At 38.0% G+C, this 12,656-nt stretch overlaps 3 protein-coding genes and 2 long non-coding RNA genes across 5 annotated transcripts in view; 2 read left to right on the top strand and 3 right to left on the bottom strand.

Annotated features, from left to right (window-relative positions):
• Positions 1-745, bottom strand: part of LOC118422781 (serine-protein kinase ATM-like) — a 63,265-nt gene extending 62,520 nt beyond the window's left edge. The window contains exon 1 of the mRNA XM_035830536.1: positions 600-745. The gene's annotated coding sequence lies outside the window, so the exon portion shown is untranslated. The remainder of the gene's footprint in view (positions 1-599) is intronic.
• Positions 746-950: 205 nt separating this feature from the next.
• Positions 951-4,444, top strand: LOC118422486 (c-Myc-binding protein-like). The gene is made up of 5 exons (XM_035830097.1): positions 951-1,105; positions 2,121-2,193; positions 2,388-2,436; positions 2,886-3,015; positions 3,616-4,444. The coding sequence occupies exons 1-5, from the start codon at positions 1,091-1,093 to the stop codon at positions 3,661-3,663; spliced, it is 315 nt and encodes a 104-aa protein (XP_035685990.1). The 5' UTR covers positions 951-1,090; the 3' UTR covers positions 3,664-4,444.
• A 90-nt stretch (positions 4,445-4,534) lies between these two features.
• Positions 4,535-12,654, bottom strand: LOC118422485 (DNA-directed RNA polymerases I, II, and III subunit RPABC2-like). The gene is made up of 6 exons (XM_035830096.1): positions 12,472-12,654; positions 11,867-11,930; positions 11,655-11,694; positions 6,002-6,095; positions 5,457-5,528; positions 4,535-5,144 (listed from the first exon to the last, which is right to left on the bottom strand). Exons 1-6 carry the CDS (start codon positions 12,498-12,500, stop codon positions 5,054-5,056), a joined length of 390 nt encoding a protein of 129 aa, XP_035685989.1. The 5' UTR covers positions 12,501-12,654; the 3' UTR covers positions 4,535-5,053.
• On the top strand, positions 6,503-10,253 carry LOC118422487. Its single transcript, XR_004831912.1, has 4 exons — positions 6,503-6,799; positions 7,566-7,652; positions 8,051-8,148; positions 9,046-10,253. It is a non-coding gene; the product is annotated as an uncharacterized LOC118422487 (long non-coding RNA).
• LOC118422488 lies at positions 8,485-11,046 on the bottom strand. The gene is made up of 2 exons (XR_004831913.1): positions 10,734-11,046; positions 8,485-9,967 (listed from the first exon to the last, which is right to left on the bottom strand). It is a non-coding gene; the product is annotated as an uncharacterized LOC118422488 (long non-coding RNA).
• Positions 12,655-12,656: the final 2 nt, after the last annotated feature.

Genomic DNA, 12,656 nt, shown 5'->3' with positions numbered 1-12,656 from the left:
TTACACCCTCATAGAGCAGAGTAGAGAAGAGTGGAACTGAGTAAACGACTCTAGAGTAGAGTTGTTTCAGCCCGGTAGGAGTGTCCTCTCCAGTTTGGGCTGCTCTTCAATTCAGGATACTGATCAGAAGTAGAAATCTATAATTTCTGTTCTACTCTATTCTGCTCTACCTTTCTCCACCCAATAGTGCTCTATTCTGCTGTGATCTGCTCTACCTTACCCAGGATGACATACCAAATTATTATGAAACTTATCATCGTCGTCATCAGACAAACAAACAAAATCATCCCTTTCAAATTTTGCAAGTTTTGACAAACCAAGACAAAACATGCTCATCAAGTCATCATTTGAGGTTTACAATCATGCCCATTATTTGAATTCAAAGCAATGCCATGTCACTTTTGAGAAGTACGACTACAGCAACTACCGCAACAATAGCACGGTTTTTAAAGCATATATAAACTGACACTGAAACTAAGTGAAAACTGAAATTGGAGTGAGTCATGTGTTATTCATCAAATATGCAGGGGCCACACCAAAATGCTAACAAATCTAAGCATTCCTTCCGCCATAAGGCAATCAACGATCATCTGGCATACCTTGCAACAAGACACAGAAGATGGCAACATCAACAACCGGTTTAGAACGGCTTGACAGTAGATTTTGACGACAGATCTCTTGGCAGTCAGAAAATTTGAAGATGGCGGTAACTTTCACAAGAAAGCTGACCTATGACCCACAGGGTCTGAACCAATAACTAAAAGACTCTTTCATTCTTTTCTGAAAATGTTTAGCAAATAAAAGTAATTATTATCAATTATAACATGATATATATAGTGTAACAATTATCATAAAATACAGGTAATGCTGTTTCACTGGTATTATATTTAGTTTATCATTATTAAACGCCCCTTAAATACTTTCCATAATGAACTCGTCTTGAATCATTGTTGACTGCTGCGCAGATTTTCTGCGCATCTAGCAACCTTCCGCCATTTTTGTTTCGCAAACACTCGGTTAGAAGTTGGTGTCCAGATTGAATTCTGCAATTTTCAGACAATTTTGGAACGTTTGAGGAACTACCAACACCATGACTTCGTATAGGGTAAGTCTTGAATGTTGCTACTGTAAATTCTGTGTCCGTTTATGCTTCGCGTGGCTTGAAAAACCCGTTTGTTTCCCCTTGTCCGAACTCCTGAGCTTGTTGTGCAGACAATATTTGTACACCTGTTGTGCGATTTCCATTTTAATTGGCCTAAATCCCTCTCAACCAACTTGAAATGCTGGTAACTTTTGTCTAAAGGTTCTAGACGTCTAAAAAGTGTGTCATGTTCAGCAACGTGGTACCAAAATACATTTGAAGTGATATTTCGCCCATAGGAAAACATACCGGCCCCTATATTATATGAATTCTATGGAAAAAATGATTGAAATTTGACACGTTACGTGATTTATTTATAACAAAAACAGCAGGTGTTTTCAATCAGCCTCATACCCACAGAACTGTATTTTCCTTTGCACTTAGTTCATCACTTTTGTTACCTTAAGTTGGGCAAAGTTACATAATTTATTGTATTGTTTGTATAATAAAAAAAACTTAGAAAACTGCATGAAGTGTGTTCTCGCAAGTAACTGATACATAATTTATAACTGTTCAATATCTGATTGAAAATCCTGTAGCTTTAAACGATTTTACATACTAGTACGTGTATAGGTATGTAACTAAGTATCATTCCTTATTGAAGCAAAACTATGTGAACGCTTCAACTTGTTAACAAGTATGAATATGTATTATGTATGTATGTATTAAACTACATGTATAATGTCAAACTTTTCTTGTCAAATCTCTTGACTTTGTCTTTCAGACGCTTTAGACTGTATTGATTTGGAGTGTGTGAAATATGGGTGATTAAATTGACTATTGTGTAAACGTGCTGCTCTATGTGTGTTACTTTCTAGAATCAGGTGTCAACTGCTGCAGTGTAAAGAATTGCAGTCCCAAACGTGACTAACTTTACCAATCTGATGAAACTATTCATGGTGGCAAAAACTTTGTCTTTGGAAGAGCCATCCAAACTGTTACACTTCACTTACACTGAATTTCTTATCTTTCCCCCCAGGCAGCCGATTCCAAGCGTGAGGAGTTCAGGAAGTACCTTGAGAAGGCTGGAGTCTTGGATGCCCTCACCAAAGGTGAGATAGAACACCTGAAGAATTAACCATCTGGCTGTAGGCTACCTACTACTGTACACCATACATGTTTGAGCCAATCAATAAAAAAAATTGTGCAAAAACTGCAAACTTGAACAATTTTCCTTGAGCAAAGTACATGTAGTATTTTTGCTTCTTGTGTAATTCACCTTGTGTGTTTTTGTTTTGTTTTCCAGTGCTTGTTGGTCTGTATGAGGAACCAGACAAGCCAAACAATGCCTTGGAGTGAGTACTGTACTTTACTACAGTAATTCTACATGTACTAGAACACCACTAAGACAGGAATACAGTCTACTAATAAACTTGTGTTCAGTGTTTTTGTAAGATCTCTTTTCTACATTTACTAACTTGAGGCACACTATATGTATGTATAATCCCATTGTCTGGTGACCGGCATAAAACTGGAATGTCTTGCTACCTTCTTTCCTGCCCATTTACCAATAGTATAACTTCATATGTGATGTAAGATGCAGTGCGGTGAATCATTTAATCATTGATGTTCATCTTATTTTTATGCTTACATTTCCACTACAAGTTCGTGACTATTGACTATTGTATCACTTTAGTACAGCATGATTGCTTTTTATACAGAAAACCTCATTTCCCCTTCTACCCTGAAATTAAGCCCCCATGAAGTAAATGAATTTACAGTATCCTGTTGCTGACCCCTGTAGTTTCCTGAGACAGCACCTGGGTGCCAGCAGCCCGGAGACAGCCGACGTGGAGGGCCTGAGACTGGAGCTGTCCGAGGCCAGGCAGAAGGTGGAGCAGCTGTCAGAGGAGAACGCTGAACTCAAGGCCAAGGTGGGTGGCAACAGATTTATATCACTAACCCTTCACCTCACCTCATTGGTCTCAAAGCCTCACCAACTGTAAGAGCAGCAATACAATCCACACAAGTCTTCCACACCTTGCAGACTCCAGCTGGTACTGTGTGTCTTGGATAACAAATTTCTTTGCACAAAACCAAGACTGTGTTATTTACCTAGCCTGTGATTCAGTGGCCGTCTGTCACTTTTGTCAAGTGTTGCTGCTGCTGTGCTGAAGGTAAGGACAGTAAGGTGGAAAGTAGAACACTTGTGTAAGTTGTGTTGTACAAAGACCTTTGTTGTCCAGTTACATGCCCTCTTATCTTGTACTGCTTTAACAGTTTTCCTGTTTCGTCTTAAAATCAATATACATGTAATCGGCCTGCATGTAATAACCTTCTACATGTACATGTTCAGAAAGTAAGGAGGGGCATTTCTTAGTTCAAATCCAGCTTAGTATTTCCCCCAGCACAACTGATACAGCTAAAGTTGGACACACGCAAGTTAATTTTGCAGTTGATTGAGTTTTCTGACAGGAATTGTCAGTCCTTCCGTGGTTCCTTGATCTAATTGTTTTCCTTCATTTCCCACACAGCTTGCTCAGTACGAGCCCCCAGCAGAGGACCATGCAACAGAATCCTGATCACCTCGTTGCCATGACAACACCTCCAGCACATGAGCTGCCTTCAGTCCCTTACATTTCACCATTAGAGTGACAGGTGTCAATCACATCCATCACTCAAAAGCAACTCTTTATGTTCATCTTTTCTTGTTGAAAAATGGCCAGATTCATTCTGGTAGTTTTTTGTGCTCTGTAAAGAAGCAATGGTTGATAGTATGTTAACCTTTGTACATGTATCTCAGATATGTAGGGAGAAACAAAGTAGGTGTTGTCAGTGGTTCTGTTATATGGTTGTTAAGAGCAATGATTGAAGTACGTAGCAGGAGAGTTAGAGAAGGGTCCGTACAAATGCGAGAATTCTAGTACTTATTTGGTAACAACTGGTCCACAACAACATTCCAGAATGTTCTGTTCTAGTTTATCACATATTGCTGATGTATATGCAGTGATTTAAGCACTTTGCTTCCCAAATCTTACTTTCCTGAATTCTACACAGGAACTGTAAAACCTTTTTTTCAATCAACAGAATTCTGTTACTGAGATTTACACTTAGCACATGTTGATTTTGGGGTGATCATGAGTGTAAGTTGTATATATCACTGCTCATAGAAATTATTTTGGATTTAAAGTTCCAATTTTTTAATTTAGCTTTTAAGATATGGTTCTATGATAGAGAATTCTCGTAAGATGTTTGGAAGAACTTGAGATATACTGGTGGTGATTATACATTGTATTGTTGGAAGAATTGGAAGTTGCCTTCAAGTTCTTTTCAATAAAAGAATATTCTACATTCTTGACTCCATTCTGTTGTAGGCAATCTTCATTGACTTGTAACTGTTCTTTTAATTTAATTATGGAGTGTAACTCTAGATTGTAACAATGGTTTTATGTGAACTTGACGAGATTTACCCTTTATTCCAGACACCACAAAAAGATTCCATAGTACACGCATCATTGTCGTAATAGTTTTCTTACAATCAGACAATCCTAGAAACTTTGACCCACAACACTATGTCAAAAATACAATACGTTTAAAGTACTGGGTTGGAAGTTAAGAAAAATTGTCACTGGTACATTATTAATATCCATGAATACCAGGAATCTTCAAAAGGCTGTCTGACTTGAACATAAAACGAAAGTATTGTTGGAGCCTGCTATATACATTTTTCTTCAGACAAAATGAAAGTTATTCCCTTCGGAAAGGCAATGACATAAAACTACTTGAGAGAGTTATTGCAAGGAAAGAGCTGAACTACAAATGCATGATAAAAAAAAAACAGATGAGTATTTCAATGAAAACTTTGACACTTCTTACATTGTGAATGAACAAGCATACAGGAATGTAGAAAAGAACATACTGAATAAAGTGCTTTTGTTGTAAAAAGAAAAATTACATACAAAATTACAGTCCTTAATCTAAAATGATGAGCTCATCGATTCCCCAGTCCTCAAAGCTCCCGTCTGGCAGGTATCTTCTGATGATGATGGGAATCTTTCTGACTCTGAAAAGACCAGCAAGTGACATGAGTCATGTTATACTGTGTACACTGGGTCCTCTTAGAAATCAACTATTCAAATTGTAGGGGCTTCCCAGTTGAGACAAACACACCAAGTATGAAACTTATGCAACAAAACTTCAACAAAATTCACTTGAGACATGAAATACAGAACATCCTAAAGAGAAATGTTTAGTTATGCACCAGCATTTGAAGCCCACTGATTGTGTGACGCCCGGATGATGATGATGACTGATTGATCGATAAATTGAATATTGATTTGGTTTATTCCAAATGATGATATCATTTCATGCTTACTTGAGCTCCTTCATTGCGATGTGCAGTGGGTCTGTTTCTCCCTCCAACTCTACCATCACCGGTGCCCCCATTCTGGAAAAAAAAGACAATTGTTTTACCAAGGTGAAAAGTGCACTAGTCGTAGCATATCAGTCAATAAAAACATACGTTGATCTAAGAGTCCAATGGAGTAGTGACATATATTCAGGTTCATTTTGCAAGGGAAAATTTACCATGCTCTTTACTTTTACCCTATAGCCTATGACCAATACAAATTTGGTGCCAAGGTGCTATTGTAGCAAGGAGAAGGTATTGGTATTGGTACTAATAGTTTGTGAAAGCAATTCAACCCATCCTAGCACAACGTTTAGATATGAAGAACTGCCAGAAGTGGAACAGACCCACTCACTCACACTCACTATCAGGTTTAGCATTTGTTGTCCCCTGTGTTGCAAGGGTTGGACGTTGCGGGAAATCATTGGTTGTTAGGCCCAAAGACAACAACTGAACAATACTCAAAATACATATACATAAATGCACTCTATGTGCGTAGATGTGAGACTTACGCTATCTGTAAAGCCCTGGTGCCCAGTACTCTGGCTCGTTCATATTTTGTCATATACGGTGTGGTGATCTTCTGTAGTTGTTGGGGTTCTCCATCTAGGGAAAAGGAAAGTCCAAAGATGACAAGATAAATGTTTTTTTGTTAATATAACATAAACAAAAAAAGCTCTACATAAATTGATAATTAAGTTCAGTGAGTAATCAATGGTTTACAGCTGCCAAGAGTTTTTGCACCTTAGTTCTTAGGATGGTAGTGATGGACACTAGTCTTAAAAGCCTGGGCTTTTACTATTAGAGGGGAACATACAAATCACTGGAAGTGTGCTACTTTTACTAACGTAAGGTTACCAGTTAATGGTCGAATTATGGAAAATGATTATTGTTCTGAAATGCTTGGGCAGAATTAGATATTTAACCCATTTGAAGAAACAGTAGTTTGTCTGTTAAAAAAGTGCATGGTAATTCATTTCTTCCCTCCATCTTTGGTTGCGCACCACGGCTGTTACAGTGTAGTCACTTAGTTCGAACGTGGGTTCTACGAGGCATAGAACACGATCCCCCGCCCGCCGCCGATCCACGTGAGCCGGCTGATTGCGCAATAGTGCACGCTGACTTTGACCCCCGTGCAGGCATGCATATCCGGGTCACAGGCGCTTCATATTTCAGAGGCAACATGGCCACGGTAGAAGGAACACGTGAACGTAAAAAAACACCCGAAAATGCGCATTTTCTTGGTCAGAGCCGCATTTTTCCCCGTAGAAGAGTGGATAAGTGCCTTCGTCATTGAACATCCGACTTAGGTAAGTTAATTCGATCGTTTAAAGACTTTATACAGTTTTTTGTGTGTCCAAATGCAATGCAACAGCTAGACGGAATGTTGTCGAGTGCTTGTATAATTTCGGAATTTTTCGCACGGTTTTTTTTATTTCTCAGTGGAGGAATACAACGAGATGATGTTTTTCAGAGCGATGACGTCATTACTGCGAAACAAATACCTGCTGTCTGATATTGTCTCGTTTGTTGTAGTAACAAAAGTAGAGCATTTTATAATAGAATATATATATATTTGAAGTGTGCTTCTTTCACAAACATTAGCCAAGTCAATTGCAATCAAATGAGTCTCCAAATTGAATTTTGAAAGTAGACAGTAACACATCCATAGTTCATGCAGTGCATGGAGGGGAAGTTGCATACATATAATACATGGGACACTATTTTATACAAAACTTCTATACTTCTAATTTTTATGAAAATGTTTGAAATCAGTGCACAGACAGTACTTTGGACTTAAAGCTGTAATATTTTTCTTACTGTAAGTAAGTGTAAGTTTTATTACTGGTACGATTTTAAAAGCTTATGTAAAAAGGTACTAGTACTTGCAGACATTGGATATAAAATCAAAGGTGGTCCGGTTACAATCAATTGGTCTGGTATACTACTGACAAAGAATTGCTCTTCAGATTTCCACTTTGTCAACAACTATGTCATCAGGAAAAAATTATGTAATCCACTATCCCTACCATTGTACCTTGAAGCCATGTTTACCATGTGTTATCTATGTTTAAGGCTTGACAAGTGCTGGGAGAAAATGAAGTACCAGGAATGAGAAGAGGATGACAACTCACACAAGTCCTTATTCAAGGTAGCCCCAAGGTATGTGTGCATATGTATAAATCATTTGTATCTATAATACCCTGCATCTACATGTAGAGACAACTATATTCTGGACATTCTGAGAACTTGTGACAGGTTGCAGGGAATGTTTAATTGTCAGTGTAAATAATAAAGGTCTTAGGAAGTGTGAATAATGAAGACCAACTTGACCAGAACAAAAAATTATAAGCACAGTTGTATATTCCTCAGCTCAGTGAAGTCATATACCACATTAGGTGTGAACATTTTTACAACCTTGTTGACTTTTAATGCAGAAGTTATACTATGCAAGAATGCATTCTGCAAGTAGTTCTTTCATGTGGGCTGCATGTATTTTCACTTCCCATTTACCCAATGTTTGCCTCAGTTTCACAATCTATTTTGTATCTCTACTACAGGCCAGACTATGCTGACAGCATAGCCCAGTCTCCAGCCATGAAAAGCTGAGGTTCACTGTTATCTGGGGAACATGAAATTAGGAATACTTTAGATCCAGGTGAGAATATTAATTTCTTATAGCTATCAATATGTCGTGTAGGTATGTAATGATAATTGTCTATCCAGAGAGAGTTCCACCTTCAATTAAACATTGGATATACAATACACAAATGTGGCTGATCTCCATTTTGACCTTTGCAACACTGCAACCTCAGCACAGACTGAGGGTTTTGATGGCTGCAGTCAAGTTCTCATTAGAATCCTTAGTTTAAGATGAGTGATACATTGTCATAGTGGAATTGGAATGACTCTCATTCATTTATTACCCAAACTTCATTTATATGAATCTTCCCTTGATACAATGGAAGATGCCTACCAACAGAATCAAACAATATGATGGAGATTTGCATTCTTTATTTCTCATCCTAGCTTGCTCTTTTTTGCATAAAGCTAAATTAACTTACTTTCCTTTCTGACATGTTGATTCTGATTTGTTATCAGCAATACTCTCAATCTGAAGCCACCCATGTAGGGTGAAACATACCATGCAACTTTTTGTGCATATCCTTTTCCCCAGCCCTGTTGTTTTAGTCCCTTAATTTGATATAGTATGCAGATAAGCTATAATTTCATTTCAGAAACACTATGTTGGTGCTTTTGCCCTTACCTTCTACCTTTCCTTATAGTTGTACTGCTACATGTAATATCTCCTTACTCATACCTTTTACAGGTCAGAGAGACAAGGATGCATCATAAGACATTTATGCATATGAATGACAACATTGTTTGCATCCTAAACCTGATCAGATTAATACTAGGTAGCCGTAGAAAATGAGATTTGTCTAAATTAGTGGTATGGAATGAAACATACTTTATCTACAGATATCTTTATTCAGACATGTAGCATATTGCAGCATTTAACACAAATCTTCCCCATGTTCTTGCTTGGCTACAGGTCATACTGCTGTCCATGGTGGCTACTAAGAGAGTCCTGTCAGAATGTGGATAGTGTCCAACTCCAACTTCCTCAATGTCCATGCCAGGTTCTGTGATGTCCCAGAGTTGACTCACTAGCTAGATTTTTACATCACCACTGCTAGCTGCAGTTCAGTTTCCCCTAGTAAATGAACTTGTCACCTTGCATGGTTTGTGTGCATTTATGTTAAATACAGACTAAGATTGGTGACAGTTATTCCACATATCACTGCCTCCTAGCATCATGATATGACAAATGTTCAGTCTGTTGACAGATTAAAAGAGGAATTTTGCTTCCGTGAAGTAACCTTTTTAACTCACTTATCTTGTTGCATTGTATAAATTAGTTCATGATCCTTGTAAAGACTTGTTTTGAATAAAGGATGCAGCATGCAATTTGTTGTCAGCATAGTGTGGCCTGTAGTAGAGATACAAAATAGATTGTGAAACTGAGGCAAACATTGGGTAAATGGGAAGTGAAAATACATGCAGCCCACATGAAAGAACTACTTGCAGAATGCATTCTTGCATAGTATAACTTCTGCATTAAAAGTCAACAAGGTTGTAAAATGTTCACACCTAATGTGGTATATGACTTCACTGAGCTGAGGAATATACAACTGTGCTTATAATTTTTTGTTCTGGTCAAGTTGGTCTTCATTATTCACACTTCCTAAGACCTTTATTATTTACACTGACAATTAAACATTCCCTGCAACCTGTCACAAGTTCTCAGAATGTCCAGAATATAGTTGTCTCTACATGTAGATGCAGGTTATTATAAATACAAATGATTTATACATATGCACACATATCTTGGGGCTACCTTGAATAAGGACTTGTGTGAGTTGTCATCCTCTTCTCATTCCTGGTACTTCATTTTCTCCCAGCACTTGTCAAGCCTTAAACATAGATAACACATGGTAAACATGGCTTCAAGGTACAATGGTAGGGATAGTGGATTACATAATTTTTTCCTGATGACATAGTTGTTGACAAAGTGGAAATCTGAAGAGCAATTCTTTGTCAGTAGTATACCAGACCAATTGATTGTAACCGGACCACCTTTGATTTTATATCCAATGTCTGCAAGTACTAGTACCTTTTTACATAAGCTTTTAAAATCGTACCAGTAATAAAACTTACACTTACTTACAGTAAGAAAAATATTACAGCTTTAAGTCCAAAGTACTGTCTGTGCACTGATTTCAAACATTTTCATAAAAATTAGAAGTATAGAAGTTTTGTATAAAATAGTGTCCCATGTATTATATGTATGCAACTTCCCCTCCATGCACTGCATGAACTATGGATGTGTTACTGTCTACTTTCAAAATTCAATTTGGAGACTCATTTGATTGCAATTGACTTGGCTAATGTTTGTGAAAGAAGCACACTTCAAATATATATATATTCTATTATAAAATGCTCTACTTTTGTTACTACAACAAATGAGACAATATCAGACAGCAGGTATTTGTTTCGCAGTAATGACGTCATCGCTCTGAAAAACATCATCTCGTTGTATTCCTCCACTGAGAAATAAAAAAAACCGTGCGAAAAATTCCGAAATTATACAAGCACTCGACAACATTCCGTCTAGCTGTTGCATTGCATTTGGACACACAACAAACTGTATAAAGTCTTTAAACGATCGAATTAACTTACCTAAGTCGGATGTTCAATGACGAAGGCACTTATCCACTCTTCTACGGGGGAAAATGCGGCTCTGACCAAGAAAATGCGCATTTTCGGGTGTTTTTTTACGTTCACGTGTTCCTTCTACCGTGGCCATGTTGCCTCTGAAATATGAAGCGCCTGTGACCCGGATATGCATGCCTGCACGGGAGTCAAAGTCAGCGTGCACTATTGCGCAATCAGCCGGCTCACGTGGATCGGCGGCGGGCGGGGGATCGTGTTCTATGCCTCGTAGAACCCACGTTCGAACTAAGTGATCGAATTCAGGGCCTTTGAAACAGCCGTGGCACCAGCATCATGTAATAATGGAGTAGTTGGCAGTGAAGAATTGTTCTAGGGTGACCAATTAACGGTCACTTGAGTCTTTCTCCCTGTAGTGATCTGCCTATTAGCACACATATTCAAACACTTGCTGCAAAATATTACAGAAGTGGTAAACAAACAAACCACGGTAAATTTTTTGTGTCTACCCCACCATCGCCTTCAGTAGCGCCGTAGTGATGAATGAGGTTGGACCGCCAAATTTGCCTCAGTAGAACGTGACGTAAAGTGGACCCAGGCACCATGGGCCCATGATCTTCCATGAAGATTGTGCAATATTCATTGCAATGGTTTTCAATGTGAATAACACAGTTATAGCTTTATCATCATTGATTAATTTTTGCATGGTGCACCTTGAAATGCAGTCATGTCACTAACTGACCGTTAGTTGGTCCTGGACGTAAAATGGTAACCTTACGACTTTTACTTAAAGTTTTAGCACTCCTTTGGAAACTAAACTATGATGAAAGGTACACAGATATATACCTTTTGTCTTAATCACTACTGTACACTTACAGCAATTATGAAAGAAAGGCAAAGGTTTTCTGTATCCTGTAGTTAGAAACTCACCTCCTGCTGGTAGTACATCGATGTTCTCATCCCCTTCTTGCTGCAATGAAGCAGAAAATCATACATTTTGCCTCACTATAGAATAGATAATACAACCTGAACTTTTTATTGCTTCAATTAAAAATAAGAGGACATGGGTCCACTTGGTTCTGAGCCGAATACTCTGCCATTAGAATGATAGACAGAAAGTGAGAACAACACAGTAACGTTACCTCCACATTATCCAGCTCATCTAGTGGCTCCTCATCATCCAAGTCATCTCCAACATCATCAAACCTTCATGGAAAACAAGAGATTATTGGCATGAAAGCTCATCTGTGTTGATGTAGTACATATTGATTATCATTAAGAGATTATTAGGGGTAAAATCATATCTTACATCCCTGTATATTGACATATCCCTATAATATACTAGTATTCTAGTAGTGTTGTATGTGTGTGTGTCTGTGTGTTGTCATTGATTATTTATCATCATCATTTAATTTAAGGCATTATGTAAGGAATGTGGATAAAATTAAATTCTAGACATTTAAACCTCAGTTCCTCTTAATTTTGTATATACACAGATGAGCGGTAACTGTTTGAAAATTGGCTGCTAGTTCCGAATCTTCGTACAGATACACTTGCCCCCCTCCCCACGTACACACATGTGCACAAAGACCAACAAGCTCAACACGAAATGTTACAAATATCTCCTCTTGACAGGGTTCTTTTTTATCTCTCTGGTATCTACGGCGACTGAGACACAGAGCAAGAAAGTTCTAGCCCACAAACCTCAAACCAAGTCGGGAAAAACATATAACAAGTTTGTACTTACTGGTCTCCGTCGTCGAAATCGTCCGCCATGATTACACGCGTGTGGTGATGTCATCAGTTTATGTGTACGTGAAAATCTAACCAACATTTGACCCAAAAAGGCTGTAATGGGTTGTTTATTATAGATTTGCAATTCAGCGTTCTTTTAGGCATCAAAGCTACCAAATGATATTGACAAAACTGTTT

Source organism: Branchiostoma floridae, chromosome 9 (assembly GCF_000003815.2).
Source record: "Branchiostoma floridae strain S238N-H82 chromosome 9, Bfl_VNyyK, whole genome shotgun sequence".
NCBI classification, from domain to species: Eukaryota; Metazoa; Chordata; class Leptocardii; order Amphioxiformes; family Branchiostomatidae; genus Branchiostoma; species Branchiostoma floridae.
The sequence above is the reverse complement of the archived record's forward strand: the minus strand, read 5'-3'. Positions and strand labels throughout refer to the sequence as shown.